We start from the raw sequence: 18,360 nt of genomic DNA, 5'->3' as shown, positions 1-18,360 counted from the left end.
AGAAAGATACAATTTGGTGCTGTACCTGATGCGCTGAGATGTCAGATGTTCACTGGTTCGTTCACTGTGCAGAAATTTAAACATTGAAATAGGCACCGTATACATATAATTTACAAACTTAGTCATAAAAAGAAACCACCATATAGTATCATCATCATCAGCCTGTCTACGCCCACTGCAGGGCAAAGGCCTCTCCCATGTTCCGCCAATCAACTCGGTCCTGTGCTTTCTGCTGCCACGTAATACCTGCAAGCTTCTTAATCTCATCTACCCACCTAATTTTCTGTCTCCCCCTCACGCGTTTGCCATCTCTTGGAATCCAGTCAGCTACCCTTAATGACCACCGGTTATCCTGCCGACGTGCTACGTGCCCGGCCCATATCCATTTGTCTTCTTGATTTCAACTATGATGTCCTTAACCCCCGTTTGTTCCCTGACCCACTCTGCTCTCTTCCTGTCTCTTAAGGTTACACCTATCATTTTCCTTTCCATCGCTCGCTGCGTCGTCCTCAATTTAAGTTGAACCCTCTTTGTAAGTCTCCAGGTTTCTGCTCCGTAGGTAAGTACCGGTAAGATGCAGCTGTTATATACCTTCCTCTTGAGGGATAGTGGTAGATTAACATTCATGATTTGATAATGCTTGCCGAATGAGCCCCAACCCATCTTTATTCTCCTAGTTATTTCACTCTCATGGTTCGGCTCCGCGGTTACTACCTGTCCTAAGTAGACGTACTCCTTTACAACTTCCAGTGTCTCGCCACCTATCGCAAAGCGCTGTTCTCTGCCAAGATTGTTGCACATTACTTTAGTTTTATGCATATTAATTTTCAGACCTACTCTTCTACTTTCCTTATCCAGTTCAGTAATCATGAGCTGCAATTCGTCTCCCGCGTTACTCATCAATGCAATGTCATCGATCACTCCAATGTTATTCACCGCGTGTTTTCAGGAGGTTTTCAGGGCCCTAGATTGGGAAGAGTTAGGGATAAGAGTTAATGGAGAGTATCTCAGTAACCTACGATTCGCTGACCATATAGTATAACACCACTTATTTTCCTTTTATGGTGCCGCCTGTGGGCGAAAGTGGCGCTTTCCAATTACCATTTACGTGCCTGTATTCCACGAAAGGGTCTCTTGGAACGCTATTAAAGCCGAAGGCCTTAAATGGCGCGGCTTCTGCGAGTATAATAAAAACTAAAGAATAACATGCGACCTACTAAATTCAGCCTCCATTCTGCGCAAACTATACCAAGTTAGCTTCCCCAATCTGAGCCATAGCCTAATCATCGTTCATGGCATCGCCTGTTATTGTTTCGATCGCAGTGCGCTAGGGACCTGTACGACCGCGTCCAGTCAAATATCACAGATCACCTGCGCATCAGAGACGTCGGTGAGCTGGGACCTGCGTTGCGAAACCTGTCTTCGCTTCACCGGCTGAACGGCAACATCGTCAAGAACCTCGAAGCTTTGCAAAACAGCTTCCAGAGGCTGCGCCTGCCACCTTCCGGTGGCGCGTCAGGCATCGAACCCTTGCAGCGAAATTAAAGAAATAGTGACAGTCAACAAACCGCGTTTTTCATTTTTTCATCTTAATGTCCGCTCTCTTTCAAACAAAGATGATGAGATTGAAACAATGCTCGACACATTTGGGGTACCATTTGATGTACTAATGTTTACAGAAACCTGGTATACAGAACAGTCCGCTACCTTTCATCTTCCTGGATACCAGTCATTTTATCGCAGTCGTAGTGAGAAGAAGGGAGGTGGCGTCGGTATACTTATAAAGGAATCCATTGAATGCGAAATCGTTGACGAATTTACCACCACAACTCATGATTATGAGATCCTCAGCTTGCGAAGTGGGAAGACAGTCTTCTCTGTCTGTTACAGACCACCTTCGGGAAACGCACAGCTCTATTTTTTATTTATTGATAGCTTTCTTCGCTATGGTAATGCAAATAACCTAGAGATAATTTTAGGAGGAGATGTCAATGTGAACTTGCTGGTTTCAACGAGCATCTCAAATGAGTTTCAGACAACCATATCAGCAAATGGATTCGTAAGTCCTATAACAAGGCCAACGAGAGTCACATCTACAGGGGATTCCTTGTTGGGCATATTTATAACAAACATAAATAGTGACCTAATTTTTGGAGATGTTATTATCACTGACATCTCTGACCATTTTGGTATATTCATGCTAGTACGTAAAAATTGCGGGACATCTAAAATACCAAAAGAACAGCATTTCACCCAATTAATCACGCAAAGACAACTTAAGCAATTCCGCAGCTCCATCGTTCAGCAGACATGGCAAAGTACTTACGAATCAAACCATAGTGATATAGCATACAACAACTTTATAGATACCTTTAAGACTATATATCATATATGTTTTCCGTTGAAGAAAGTACGCAAACCGCGCAAGGCCCGGAAACCCTGGGTGAACCATGACATATTACAAATGATAAGGCACAAGAATCAATTATATGCCCGTTTCGTTAAAACAAGGAATCCTGAAGGACTTCAAGAGTTTAAAGCATACCGTAATAAACTTAACTCTAAGCTAAAGACGGCAAAAGACACGTATTATAGTAATATATTTTCGGGGGACTGTCTAAACAAATCAGACGTGTTATGGAAGAAACTGGGACGGCTCCTGAATCCCAACAATACCTCTACATCTTTGCACAGTATAGAGCTTGCAGGCGAAGAACTTTCCGGCACAGAAATGGTAAACGCGTTTAATTGCTTCTTTATTGAACAAGGCCGAGCGAGCAATGTTGATGCTAGCTCTATTCGTACTGACACAAGTTTATTGAACTGTAGCACCGTAAATTCGCTGTTTTTACAACCTACCGATTGTGAAGAGGTTTTTTCGTGTATCAACTCTATTAAAAATGGAAAATCAATAGATTCTACCGGAATTCAAATTACGCCCGTAAAGCACGTGCTCGACTTAATTTGCCCAGTAATAACTTACATTTACAACCTTATTCTGAGTAGTGGTGTATTCCCTAGAGGTATGCAAGAAGCTCGTGTTGTACCAGTATTTAAGGGCGGAAATAAGAAAGTTATAAATAACTATCGTCCAATCTCGATCTTGCCAGTATTATCAAAAGGTATCGAAAAAATAGTGTACATTAGAATTTCCTCGTATCTCACTAGCCAAAAATTGCTAAATGATTTCCAACATGGTTTCATGAAGCACAGGTCTACTGAAACTGCCCTGCTGGCTCAGAAAGAAACAATTTTGCAGGCCTTCAGTGCCGGGCAGTACGCTGTAGGCATATACATTGACTTCTCAAAGGCCTTTGACACGATAAGCCATTCTATTCTCCTTTACAAGCTCAAACAGTATGGAATACGTGGAATAGCAAACGATCTACTGAAATCGTACCTTAGCCAAAGAACGCAATATATTGATGTAAACAATCACAGATCATCCCTACTGTCAATACTTGCAGGAGTACCACAAGGCAGCATTTTAGGGCCGCTGCTTTTCACAATTTATGTGAATGACATTGTATTCTGCTACGAGGATGCCCAATTTATTTCATATGCCGATGACACGTCCGTTTTCATTACGGGCATATCAACAGCTGATATTGAGCGCAAGGCCAACTGTGCGCTTGCAAAAATTAAAGAGTGGGCTGACACAAATAGCCTTAAAATAAACACAAAAAAAACAAAAGTCGTCCTATACGCGCCCAAAGGCAAAATTATTCCAAGATTAAATAATATAAACATGGAAAATGACACCATAGAGGTTGTTGACAGCGTTAAAATCCTGGGTGTTTTCTTTTCAAATAATTTAACTTGGAACAAACATATAGACTACCTGTGTTCTAAAGTTGCTTCTGCAGTTGGTGCAGTAACTAGACTACGAAACATACTTCCGGAAAAGATCAAAATTTTACTTTACAACTCATTGGTACTTTCCCTGCTTCAGTATTGCCACCTTGTATGGGGTACCACAGGCATTACCAACATGACCAAATTACATCGATTACAAAAGAAAGCTATAAGAAGTATTGCAAATTTACCTTATGATGAGCACACGAAAGAGTGGTTTTTACAGTATAATATTCTCCCAGTGCATCAACTATATAACAATAGATTGTTACTTTGTTATAAATCATCAGTTAGGCACAATGACACATATATAGCTGACCTCGCAAACCTGCATCCAAATACATGCATACAGCGTACAAGAAACAAAGAATTATGGCATATACCCACCCCACGAGCTAACTATTATAAAGAGTCTTTATCTTATGCCCTTCCGCATTTACTAAATAGGTTACATCATGAATCATTTGACCTGTTTTCTTGCTCAAGAAATGAAATTAGTTTTTTCTTATCGAAAATTGCTTAATGAAGTGTACGGATATTACATGCACTGGTGCGTTGTTGTTAACTGTGTATTATGAAAATATTACTATATTCTGTTCTGTAATTCAAGTGTCCATTTATGTATGTTTGAGTTTTTCTTTTTACTTTGTAATTGTGTTATTTCTACAGTGTCACTTCATATTTTCGTTAGAGCACATTGTGTAATCTTTTCTTCTGCATTGAAATGTACCCTTTACTGAATTTCCGAAAAAACAGTATTGTAAACAGTGCGCTATGCACAATGTATACACCATGTATCCACCCTCATGCTGTGCCATGCCAAGAAACAAGGAGGCAGGGACCACTGTCAAGCCGTAATCGCGGCTTTTAGTCCCGCCTCCTTCTCTTTCAAAGGAAAGAAAAATAAATTTTGATTGATTGATTGATTGATTGAACACTGCAGTCGGCCAGCGAAGCCTTCCGCAACATGTCCAAGTCGGTGACGTCGGGCGCCGCTCTGCAGACAGTGGTGCATAACTTCAACCGAACGTTGCAAACATTCAACAGCATCGCCACGGCAGGCGTGAATGCCATGACGCCCACGGCCAATCAGCTCGTGCATCGCTTCCAGGTTGGTGACACGAATGTTGTAATGCTGATCGGAGAGGTCATACGGATTTACTGGCCGAAAGAAACACTTGCAGATACGATATATCATAAACATCATAACATGATCACAAAGTGCGTGCATGTATGGGAATTGTTTCTGTATAACTTTTTGTTATGCGCTCACTATATGCGCCCGACGTCAGCAGTAATTTCTAGTTTGCAGAAATATGGGTATATATGGCAGATGTAACAAGCCTTGCAATCAAGCAAAATTTTAGCGAACGTCTTATAAAGAACTCTCTGCCATATGCAGCGTAGGGCCTGCTAACTAGGACCAATTTAATTTAAAAAAAAGTGCAACGAGGTACGAAGATGCGATCAATGGCATTGTATAGGCTCGTGCATACTGGCAAGCTTGTTTACTTATCACCGCTTAGATAAGTAGCCAATATAAATTACTTAAACATTTAATTACTGCCATAATTGCGGCGATTCCTAGATGAAATTCTGTGTTGCATTCTCAAAAACTAGCGCCCAAAAGATGACGCGGCCCGCTACATGATTCCTGATTACTTTTCCTGCGTTTCGAGCTTGTAGGTGCAAAAGGCGATGAGACATGGAGACGAGTGCTTCGAGAGCTAGCTTCTAAACTTCGCAACAGCGAACGCTGCTGTCTCGCGTGCGCAACAGCAGCGCTCGCTCGCTTCGCGTCTTTGCCTTTTACGTGACAAATTGAAAACGCATAAACAAGCGTGTTATAAGTATTAACGAGGATGGATATACAAGAACTTACCTGAGAGTTACGCACTCGCATGATCCTTAGCATATAGCTATATAGCTATAGCTGCGGACGCAAAGCAGCGTGATGTAGTCGCTGCAGCTCGGATACATACGGGCAAACTAGAAAGATTAGTGCTATTTAGCTTCAACAATTAGGTAGCACTTATTGCATTTTGCTTATTTCGAGCGAACAATGACGCTTTATTGCTTGCCGTTGTGCATTTATATATACTTGTGATGTATGGTTTCATACTTGCATTCCTCTTCCAAGCAAATTACCACTGTGGTATCATCTCACATTAATTAGATTCCTTTATCGCTTTCTCTTGCCGCACAAGTAATGTCAATATATTCAACGCTTCGATGAAAGTATTAGTCGTCAGGCAATCAGCTGCTTTCGTTAGCATAATTTGTGCATACGTACCTCACTATGGAAAAATTGGGGCTGAATTCAGCAGACTTCTTTTTCATAAATGCTCTTTTTTTTTCTCGCGTTAGTTTGCCGGCTTCGCTGCCCAGCATTGTGATCGGCTTAAATATTGTCTTGCGAACATTATTAGCTTAACCCGTTTTTGTGAATACGGGCCTGGTGCATAGTATAGGGTACGAAGAAAGTGAATGCAAAATAAGAGGCGCACTACACTGGAAAGGAAGGCGATAGCTAAGGTTGCTAAGTCTTGGAACATTGGCTCTGTCGGTCTCTTCAAGCCTTCGTCTTTCTTTGAGCTCCTGCCACGCGTAGATTCCTGTTTTAGGGTTGATATAATCGACTTAAAGGGGTGGTGCCACCAAATTTGTGGCTTGCGCGTTCTTTGCTGTAAGCGTTTCCTATAGCTCAAGGAAGCATGATGCACGCACCAAGATTAATGTATTCTCGCTAAATAATTTAATATCGCCTTTTGATGTGGACAACTTTCGGTTTCGGTTTCTGGGCGCTGAGGTTGGGCAGTGACCTAGAAGTGTAGGAGGCGTGGTCACGTGACAACACAAGGCTCTGACGCACTTAGCCAGGAAGCGATCGAAACTCGGCGAGTGATGTAGCAACCGATGCATTGCCGGTACTATAGTGAACTAGAATATATTCTAGTTCACTACCGTCGGTACGTACGTTGCGGAAGTGGCGGAGGTCCGGAGGTCACTCACATTACTGCAGCAGATATGGTGTGACGTCACTACAACTATCGTTGCCAATCCTACAGATCTACGTCAGTGTTGGCGCGCTAGCGATGGGTTTCGATCGGGAGAATGGGCATTTAGGTACACTTTGGAAGTGAATTAAAATATATTCTAAACGTTTGCTGTGTCCGACCCTTCCTGTGGAATGTCTTTGCATACAGAGGAAACCCACAACAGGCTTGTTATAGCCTCGAAATTTGATGGCACCGCCCCTTTAATGGCTTCCCCTGGTCACACGCAGGAAGACTTGAAGAACATCCAAAACGTCACCCGGTCGTTGCCCAGGACTGACGTGGCGCGGCTCACGGAGCAGACGAGGGGCAACCTGACCTTGCTGGTGCGCAACCTGACCGGCGCTCTGCCTGTGCTCATGCGAAGGATGGCCACACAGGGAGCCGAGAGCACGCGGCCACTGAGGGAATTTGTGACCGCGCTATCAGACAATCTCAGGAATGCCTCGTTGGCTCTCTCAAACAGTGGAAACCCGAGTGGAAACTCCACTGGCAGCACCCTCCCAACGGCCAGTCACGACCTCCTGCAGGCGTACGACGGCTTCCAGTTGGCCGTCAACAACGGAATGCTCGCGATGTCCGACTTGGTGCGCGGATCGCTGAAGCTCGTCAACCCGGCCAACTGGCACGTTGGCCGCGTCGGGCTTGGCGCCGGAGATGGACAAACGCCACAAGCTGGCATCAACAAGTTCATCGGGCAGCTCTTCAGGAGGAGAGGCTAGGCGTGTGTAGCATAGTTTCAGGTGTTTACATTTTTTTCTCACGTGACGTAGGTGGGGACCACGAATTGCGAAGTCGAAGCCAGCTGCCATGCCCGGAATCATCAAGTTCATTCGCCAGCTTCGTCAGACAGAAGCTGACTTTGTGTTCGTACAGTTAATCTGTAGCCATTTCATCGGGAAGACACGTGTCGGTATACAGGGAGACGTAAACGCAACGATGTAGGCACCTAAACGCTGCCGTTGGGAAGAACTTGGGTGCGTGCGTTCCTTCTGGAGCTTTTGTGACAGGATGTACAGTGCTAACATTATCGACGGAGTATGTTCTTGTCGCTTGAGAGCGCACTTTTCGTTGCTTTTTTTTATTTTATTATGTAAGTGAGGATTCTAATGAAAATTAATTGGGGACCAGAAATAAGGCGCCGAGGCATTTGAAAGATGCCTTTGTCAACGAACGTTTGTACGATATGTGAATACTCTCGAAACGAGTCTCCTCACGGTAGGTGCGGGCTCGACACCTGATAAAAGGCCATAATATCAGACAATTATTTGAGGGAACTGCACTCGTTACCATAATAACATAAGCGTATGGGCGGCGCTGCCAGTCACGATACATTTGTTTAGTTTTATGCAATAACTCCACAACACTAGAACGTCTTGCCTTATGGACATTTCTAAGACTAATTTTGGCCTCCAAGGCCCAGAAAAACCAACATGTGCTTTTGTTACATGCAGCGCACTGGTGTACAACGCTTCATTTTGAATATACACATATATGTAAATAAACACTGAAGCACATAAACTATGCTCATATATGTAGGCGTATCTTCACGCAGACGGGATTCATTTATGAGGTAAGTTTAGTCCAGTTCTGTATACATTTTGTCCCAGGGCGGATGAAGTTGCGTCCGCACGCCTTCTGTTGCTCGCCTGTTCTTTTAGCAGTCTGCATATGCCAATAAGCGTGCTGAAGTGCGTCACACGAGGCGCATTATCCTAAGATTTTTCTGTTCTCGCGACGTTACGAAACATAGTAACACTATATAAATAATAATAATAATAATAATAATAATAATAATAATAATAATAATAATAATAATAATAATAATAATAATAATAATAATAATAATAATAATAATAATAATAATAATAATAATCAATCAATCAATCAATCAATCATTTATTTAACGTGCCCAGGAACAACCGTGAGGTCTTTGTGCAGGCGCACGCAAAAAAAAAAACAATAAAAATCAACAATACAATACAGACAGTCTTCAGAAATAAAAAGAGCAAAAGCACGTAGACAAAGAGAAATGAACACAAAAGCGGAGGAGTAAAATAAGACAATATGAGAAATATTGAAGGAAAATAAAAAAATTAGATTGCACATATACAACTATGCGGAAAGACGGAGAAGGGAAGACTTTGTACATTGTGCCATACTATGTCAAAACAGTGCAAAGCTCGGATAAAAACAATGATTGTGGACTATGAAAAACGTCAAGATCAAGAAAATTAATATTATAAAGACTTTGTATTCTGTGAACGGTAGAGTGTTGGAAGAAGCAGGCGGGTACATAAAACGGTCTGTTCTCTCTGGTTAACTTACGCGGAATTCGAAAATTAACACAATTGAGAAGTACGGGGCAGGATATGATACCGTGGACTAGCTTGTAGAGAAATAAGAGATCAGAACGATCTCGTCGGCAGTGAAGTGATGGCAGTGATAATGATTCAGCAGTATTTGAACGAGATCCAGAGTCATTTTTAGCAAAGCGATGGTTATATATGCTGAGGAATTTTTTCTGGACTCGTTCAATGGTGTTACCGCTGGATTGAGCAATGCCATTCCATATCACGGACGCATACTCAAGTTGCGGAAGACATATTGCCGTGTACAATTTGTGTAGGGCCATGGGAGACCTGAATTCTCGAGATATTCTACAAACACATCCGAGAGAACGAAGGCCCCGCATAGCAGCACGCTTAACGTGAGAAGAAAAGTTTAACGCGCTGTCAACAACAACACCAAGATCACTGATTTCATAAACCTTGCATAACGGCACAGAATTGACAAAGTATTGAAATGACACGCTAGATGTTTTGCGAGTGATAGACATGAATTTTGTCTTTGAGGTATTTAGAGAAAGGTTATTGCCGTTGCACCATTCGGAAAAAGAACACAAATCTGACTGCAGCAAGCGACAGTCGTTAACTGAATGAATTTCCTTAAATATCTTGATGTCATCGGCATACAAGAGGAAAGAAGAATTACGAATGGCAAAAGAAACATCATTAACGTAAATTAAAAATAGGAGTGGGCCTAATACCGACCCTTGAGGGACCCCACTAGTCACTTTATACAAAGAAGAGGTTTGGCCATTTACGGCAACATAACAAGATCTATTGAGCAGATAGCTGTGCAAGAGATTCACAATCGACAAGTCAACGTCAAAGTTCGCAAGTTTAACCATAATCAGTGTGTGGCTGACTACGTCAAAAGCCTTGCTCAGGTCACAGTAGATTACGTCAACCTGTCCTCTCTGAGAAATAGGTGTGGAGATCTGCGTCATGAAACTAGCAAGATTTGTGGTAGTTGAGCGGCCAGCAAGGAAACCATGTTGATTTGGAATCAATCAGTTTTTCACACAAAAAGACAATATTTTGTGAAGAGCCAGTTCGAAGATCTTTGATGTGGCACATAGTAGAGAAATCGGTCGATAATTAGAAACATCTGTCCCAGAGCCCGACTTAAATACTGGGAAAACACGAGCAGTTTTCCACATGCTAGGAAATGTGGAAGTGTCCAGGCAGTTATTAAATATCGTAGTCAGTACTGGGACAAATATAGTACCATATGCTTTTAGTATGGCGGAGGGGATGCCATCTGGGCCACATGATAAGGATGGTTTTAAGCGCTTAATGCATTCGCTGATAAGATTTTCATCCAGCGACAAAGCACTGGATGAGCTAACTGCCTTGGGCTGTTGTCTGATATCAGTGCTGGAGTCTGAGGCCTTATAAACGGATGAGAAATGTGTGGCAAAACAGTCAGCGACGGCATGCACTTCTACCCCATTTGAGTCTAGTAGTCTGAAGGACTCTCCGCTTTTGCTAGACCGTTTACGTACATACTTCCAAAACTCAGCCGGCCTGTCAGAGGCGCTTTTTTCTAAGAATTCAATGTACGAACTATGATCCCGTTTATATAGGCGTTTAGAGAGAGTTCGAAAAAAGCTGAACTCTTCCTTCCACTCGCTGGATGGAGAACATTTAGATTTCCTGTGTGCGTGATCTTTATGCTTCAGTGCACTGATAAGTTCAGATGAGAACCAGTGGGGATATTTACGTTGGTGAGGTGTATACTGGGGAATAAAATTAACCATGCTGCTCAGTACAATCTCCGTAAACCGATCAACCTGGTCATCAACATTAGGTTTGTAATAATATAATAATAATAATAATAATAATAATAATAACAATAATAATAATAGTTGGGGTTTAACATCCCAAAACCATGATATTATTATGAGGGACGCCGTAGTCGAGCGCTCCGGAAATTTCGACCACCTGGGGCTCTTTAATGTGCACCTAAATCGACGACGAGCTTCAAACATTTTCGCCTCCATCGAAAATGCGGCTGCCGCGGCCGGGATTCGCTACCGCGACCTTCGAGTTACCAGTCGAGCACCATAACAACTACAACCAAATGGCGGGTATAACACTAAATAAGGCCATCACTCTAAAAACTTAACAGAGTACCGGTCACTCTCTTTGGGGGAGTATTTTCTTGTCCCATATTTAACTCCCTCTTCTAGAGTAAATCAACTCTTTGTGAGGCAGAGTATAGCAATGCACGCAGACTGGGTTATAATACTCCACCTCAACAGAGAAATAGAACTCTTGCTGAAACAGAGCAGCAGGACCCCTACGAAGGGAGTAGTAGTACACCTCCAGAAAGAATAGCAGAACTCTTTCAAGAATAGCAGCATTACTCTTCTAAGAGTTGTGATACTCTCCCGCAAGTAGTAGGAGGGCTCCTCCACAGGAGTACTGGTACTCTTCCAAGGAGAGTAGTGCTCTCTCGCAGGAGTACTTACATTCCTACGAGAACAGTACGAGAATTCGTGAACACAGGGTGTCGCGGGAGCCGACGTTTCGACAAGCGGACTTGTGTTCTTCAAGGCTGCAACCTTGAAGGGGACAAGTCCGCTTTTCGAAACGTCGGCTGCATAGCGACACCCCGTGTTCGCGAATTCTCATCTTTTCAAGCTTTCACCTTCCCCTGAACTTCTGCCTTTTACGAGAACAGTAGTAGTACTCTTCTTCAAAGTCTGATAATACAGTTTTGCTTGAGCACTAGTATTCTTTCAACGAGAGTAGTGATACTCCTCCAGATGAGTATTGTGATCTTTTTTAGGAGAGTAGTGATGCCCTTCCACCAGAGCACTGGTACTCTTCCAAGAGAGTGTGCAGTACCATTCCTTGAGAGCACACGTACGACAGGAAAAGACTTCCTTCCCACATGAGTTCCAGCATTGCTTTAGAGTTCTAATGCTCCCGAACACTTGTATCACTGCACCTAAACAACTTATGAATCCTCCCAAACGCGCCATTCATAACAAGATAATGGCAGTGTCGCAGCCCTGAAGCAAAGAATCACGCTAATTTCCCTGCAAGATCTCCTTAACAGGGAAGTTCCAGCAAACCATCTTTGCTGGGGTTGCGATTTACTTTATGGTAGCAGGGTTGCTAACATTAAAGAGTTTCTCCACGAAAGTTAAATTTTTTACTAGGGACAGAATTTCAATCGTGGCTCTGATAAAGAAATATCTTGATACTTGAATATGGCATATCCATGTGCTAAGCTTCCATGAATTGTGTGCAGGTGACGTCATTAAAAGTTGTTTAGCTAGAGCAAAATAAAAATATTTCCAACTTTCTATTGAAGAATATACACGATAAAAAAAGAAATCAAAATGTGCTTCTAGCCCAATAAAAGCAACAAGATAGACAGATTACGCTTTCGTGTGCGCCAAAGAAACGAAGTTGGAAACGTTTTGATAGGTGTGATGATGATCAATGTTAAAGGGACCGTGACTAAAGGCAAATAACATTTCATGTAAGGGTGAAATGTCAAGGCTTGAGAATGTCTACGACAACAATACTGTACACACCAGCACTTTAGTAATCAAGAAGTAAAGCCGAAACAAATGCCAGTGCGCTATATTCTAAGAGATCGAACGGGCCCTCACCAAAAATCTTGACATGTCCTTTCCAGCGTCACAACAAACAAATGCCGTGCTCTTTACTAGATACATGTGTGCTTGATCAAGAGTTGTCATCGCCCGCTGTCCCCTTGATGCCGCCTCATCGATACTGATCAGGAGAAGGATTATAACTGCGCTTTACTCATGCCACAAGAGCATATGGACATTCCACTCTTTCTGAGGAAAAGTGGAGTGTAAAGCACATTTCGCTCTCTCTTTTCACACAAAGTGAACAGTGCATTTCATTCCATCCGTTGTTTTGCGAGAGTAAAAAAAAAAAAAGAAAACGCCCTGAACAGTAACCGGGTACATTTACTTCTGCGATACGCTCCCCAGTTTTAGAGTGATGGCGTCCTTGAAAAGTTATCTGCACAACTGTATTCTGTCGAACTATATAACAGTGTTACATCCGGTATTATTACATAAATAATAGGACTGTGAACGTCTGTTTAAAACTTAACATAGAGGTATTGTGTCAGATGTTACCGTGGCAACCTCAAGAGGTACGCCAGCAGTTTCCTCCATGTGAAGACCAAGTTTTAGATACCTCAGCGTTTCTAAATTATTGCAATATTGTTTAACACTGTCACGTAATACTGTCGTTAGTACGTCAAAGATTTGTTTACACGTCCGATTCCTTCAACAAATTGCCCCGTAATCAGCCAAAGAGCAACACTCCTGTTGGAAGGCAGGGTAGTTATCGTATGAGCTTCTTCTAAACCAGTGCAGTTAAGCAACTGCGTAGCGGCAGTTTTACCGCAAGGACACCTGGTCTGAAGTATTCATTGTACACGAGTATGACATCTGCATAAGAGCCTTTGGCTCCAGTGCGCGCTACCTTACATCGACGTTGCGGGCTTAATTTTTTTTCAGTGACGCGATCTTTAGAAAACGCTTTGCTTTTTGTCTTTCCGCCTCCGCTCACTTCTTCCTCACTTTAGGGTGACAAACTAGATGTCTTTCTTCCTGTAAACTTTAATGTCTATGTCACTTCTATCCTCTTTCTTAACCTCAAATCAAAGAATATGGCGACTAAAACAATACGCATTTCGTTGTGCTATGCACGACATACCACTGCAATGCACTCTATACATTATTGCCCTAATAATAAGTCAGTTCGTCTGTAAATGTACTTCGCCGACTGTAGCAGTACAATACTGGGAAGTGAAGGTCACGATCATGCCGCGGGCAAAACAAACAAGATGACCACAAACAGCACTAGCAACTTGCGGCCGGAACAAAAAAATCACAGCATATCCACGGAGTGAATGATGATGAGTGGGCGAAGCTGCGGAGGTTTATCGGTAAACCGTGAATCTTCCGTGAATTCTGCCCAGTACATCATCACCGACGTGAGATCGGGCGCGTTTATACTAAAGGTTCGATGAGTTATGACGACTTGCAGCTCACGTTAATTTTACATGTACGCTGTGAATTTTCATTGTTTAGAAAACATCTGGCGTCTTTCGTTCACAGCTGGCGTCTTTTCGTTTTGCTTTAGAAACATCTGGCGTTCTTTCGTTTTGCTTTTAGAAAACAACTGGCGTCTTTCGTTGGTTTATTTCACCAATCAACGGCGTTTTGAACAAAATTTTTATTATTTAATCACGCACAGGAGAAATCTCACCAGGCACTACCTTGGAGGTAAACAATCGCTGCTAATGGGAATGAGAGACAGAAGAAGTTGGCTTTCAGCTAACACTTACACTTCTACTTCTACTAACGTTTCCTACTGGAACATGCCAATGGCTGCTAATAGGGAATAAGAGACAGAAGAATTCGGCTTTTAGTTAACGCGCACGCTGCGAATTTTTTATTGTTCAACAACGCACAGGAAAAATCTCCCACCGGCACCACCTTGGAGGTCAAGATCTGGTACTAGCGTTACGAGTTGGTTACGCACAACTACGACTACGAGGGACGAACGGGTGCCGCCTTAAGGAGCTTCGCCCCTAAAAGAGTTAACTTCTGAACAACACTGAATTTAGGGCTTGCATTCATTGCATGAATTCGGCGATAAACCTCGCTCGTATCACTGCATCATTCTAGGCAAGAAATATTGCAGCAAATAACGCGAACATGATAATGCCTATGGCAGGCTTCAGTTACCCGCTAGCGCGCTGAAAACGACCGTTACATTCATTACAATAGGGTTCAGCGAAAATAAGGTAATCCTACAGAAACCACATGTGCTTTCGGTTTTAATTTTTACCGGCACTACAATCGTCATCACGTCCACCAACCAGTGTTGTGGGCATATTTCACGCCAATGGAAGAAGTCCGAACGCAGATCGAAAAATTCTGTTTTAAAAATTTCTACTCGCTTTCCAGAGAAACCGCTGCAAGGTTGGACACTTCAGACGGTACGCTTTCTATTGCGGTAGAAAACAGAAAAGCGATGAAGAACGGTAGACAGTCCCTTTAACGTTTCTAGTGTGTGGGCATCACCTTGCTCTGGTGCAGCAGCTGTAAAATCTTCCTGGCAGCGAGGATGACCAAGCATTTGAAGTGCCATCTTCGTTTCTTGTGAGGCTTTCCTACGCCTGTAAGACTTCTCCTTGACCTTGGGCATTGTGATATACATTTGAGAAAATATGCAAAATTATTAATAAATAAATAAAAAAGATTGGTCGTGCTTTTTGATGTACAACAGGATATCTGCTCCCAGCTGTTCAATGCTGCAACTTGTGAAAAACTTGAACTTGACCCCTAATAGAAAATGGAAACAAAGACCGTGTTACGTCAGTTGTGTTTACTTTGTCTCCGTCTTTTATTGGCCAATAACATATCACAACACGAACAACAAGCTTTCTCAATCACTCCCCAGGGCCACTCTCTGTACCATCAAGCGGCTCCCTAAACACATTAAAATACCCACACCTAAATGGACGCTGCCCTCTCCGATGGCCAGGCCATCATACAGCATGGGTTTGCACGCAGACCATCTACTACACGACGGCATATTGGCCGCAAGATCGAGCGGAGTCGCCACCTGGCGGCTTCTGACTGAACCGCGCCTAGTGTGGATTGCTCGATGCGTCGTCTGCTAGCCACGTTGTGTTTGCATGTGCGCGTACGTCATGCAGGTCCTCAAAAGGCGGTTTGTTCCGTTGCGTTAGTGCAACTTTAACCGCTCATACGTATGCCTAACGCGACATAAAGAAGAATTTGGCCTTGATCGGCTGTATATGTACAGCTATAAGGTCAGTGAGTGCACTTGTCAAGAGTTCTCTGTGTGGTCATCGTATCCTCCGTTCACGAGAATTATATCAGTCTAGGTGCCGCTCTGTGGTTCAAGCGCATTGCAAAGTACACTTGGCGTTGTCCTAAAGATGAGAAGTAATAAATCTCATGTGAATATAGCCTTTGAGCGACTCAGTGGTAAAAAAAGGGCTCTCATGCACTTGCGGGTTGTGGTTAGGTGTATAACTTCAGGACTGTCGTTTATAGGTTACGCGACGAACTTTAGTTGTGTATGGTCCTGGTCCCACTACACAGAAATATTTTTGTCAAGTCACGTCTGACACTTCGGTACTTAAATTGTCCCCTAAAACGAACACAAAATGTAATGTACGGAAATCGCAAAACTGAGTTGCCCTGCGCAATTTTAACATGTGGCGAAATTTATACAAGAACACCCATGTACTTAGATTAAGGTACACGTTAAAGAACCCCAATGGTCAAAATTAATCCAAACGGCGTACTTTATATTTATGTCGTAGCAATTTCACGCGAAGCCACATCTTTTTTGCTTTACATTATCTTAAACGTTTGTGTTGCGTTGTAATAGATTGACGGAAGGCAGCGGACATAATTCGCGTGAAAAAACGTACTTTGTCCCGTGAAATAACCGGGCCTTTGTTCCATTACTGTCGTGCAAGTAATTAATCGAAGAAAGTTCCGTACTGTATAGTTACCTTTGTGAACTGTTACTAGAATAAAAACAAGCGCGTGCGTGTTAAACGCTTCTGCAGCGCTAAAGCGCTGTCAGCCACGTAGCTTTCTTCAGTAAACCTATGAACTGTCCTACATTGGAGAACTGAATAAGAAATGCAGATGAATATTTGAGCACGCAGTGCACGAAGTGCTATTTGAACTCATCGTGCAGGAATACGGGCTTTCTTTTTGTTGGGGGTTATCCAGATGAACAAGAAGTAAATATTTGATTCAGTCGCGCTACAGCAGTGCGTAGTAGGTGGAACACAAGCTGAACATGTACAAATGAATGAATGTCCTACATTGGAGAAAATGTACAAATGAATTAATGTCCTACATTGGAGAAGTATTGGAGAAGTACATTGGAGTAGATGGTAAAAGATCAACGAATCCATGCAAGCAGATTACACTCCACATCGGTGGTGTAGATATTACATCTTCAAACGGACAAATCAGAATTCTCGGGGCACAAATAACATGTACAAATAAAACAAGAAAACGTCATCCATTGCGAAAACGCCGACTGTTGCCGAAGGAGAGCAACCCCGTTCGTTGGCAGAATGCGCTTCTCTCACAAGTAACATTCGGCGAGCTTCGTGCTTTAATTCGGGAGTGAAGAGCGCACATATTACCAGAAAGCTGCAGTCAACGCATTTTGTTTGCCGGAAATCGGGTCAAATCGCTCACAACGAAGCGCTGTTGTGTGCGTTTGTATGCGCGCAGACGACCGCCTATCCACACTGGCGCCGCGACGGTGCTGCCACCTGAAGCCCGATCTCGCGGCGAATAGGTGCCATATTTAGTGCGGTACCCCTGTGCATGCCTTGCTGCCTTGGTGGTTTAGGCAGTTTAGGGGCCTGGCTTTTCCCGCATCGACGGCTTCCGTAACGAAACGACTGTTGTGAGTGCAGACAGTACGGAACGTTCGACTAGCCATATCGTTCGGTTGGCAAACTGTGCTTCGGCTACGAGAGTAAACAAGCATAACAAAGTAAACGCTTTCGCTTGCATAACTGGACCTAGCCGAGCTAAACCGCAGCCATTATTTAAACCAGTGGCGTAGACGGGGGGGGGGGGGCACGGGCCCGGTGTGCCCCCCCCCCCCCCCGCCGAATTTTTTTTTTCAATGGCATACACAGCACAAAATGACACTCGACCACATCTGCCTGCCCTGCACACACTTCAGACCATGGAGGAGCACCCCCCCCCTCGAAAAATATTTCTGCCTACGCCCCTGTTTTAAACGCTTTAGTTTTACGCTGCTGCTTTGTTTTCTTCTGTTCGGGCTATCAGCCACAATGCGAGCTCAACCATCCGCACCATCTCACGGCACTTAAGAATGCGATGACCGACAGAGCTCGTAATTCACGTACGTATACGTACATTCCGCCATACAGACCCATGGCTAAACCAACGGAAGTTTACGAGCACAAACAGGTATTTTCGTCAATGCTTGAGGAATCCAGTGATGCTACCGAGGACTTCTGATTTGCAGCATTTTTTGGAGCAGCAAAATTTCCGTTT

At 43.2% G+C, this 18,360-nt stretch overlaps 1 protein-coding gene across 1 annotated transcript; it reads left to right on the top strand.

Annotated features, from left to right (window-relative positions):
* Positions 1 to 1,323: 1,323 nt before the first annotated feature.
* On the top strand, positions 1,324 to 7,681 carry LOC119377156 (uncharacterized; the record flags this gene model as incomplete). The annotated part of the gene is made up of 3 exons (XM_049411543.1): positions 1,324 to 1,535; positions 4,792 to 4,966; positions 7,142 to 7,681. Coding segments are annotated over 3 exons (879 nt in total), but the record flags the coding sequence as incomplete, so codon positions are not given.
* Between the last annotated feature and the right edge of the window lie 10,679 nt (positions 7,682 to 18,360).

Source organism: Rhipicephalus sanguineus, unplaced genomic scaffold, assembly GCF_013339695.2.
Source record: "Rhipicephalus sanguineus isolate Rsan-2018 unplaced genomic scaffold, BIME_Rsan_1.4 Seq371, whole genome shotgun sequence".
Taxonomy (NCBI): Eukaryota; Metazoa; Arthropoda; class Arachnida; order Ixodida; family Ixodidae; genus Rhipicephalus; species Rhipicephalus sanguineus.
Note: the sequence above shows the minus strand (reverse complement) of the source record. Positions and strands in the feature narration are given on the sequence as shown.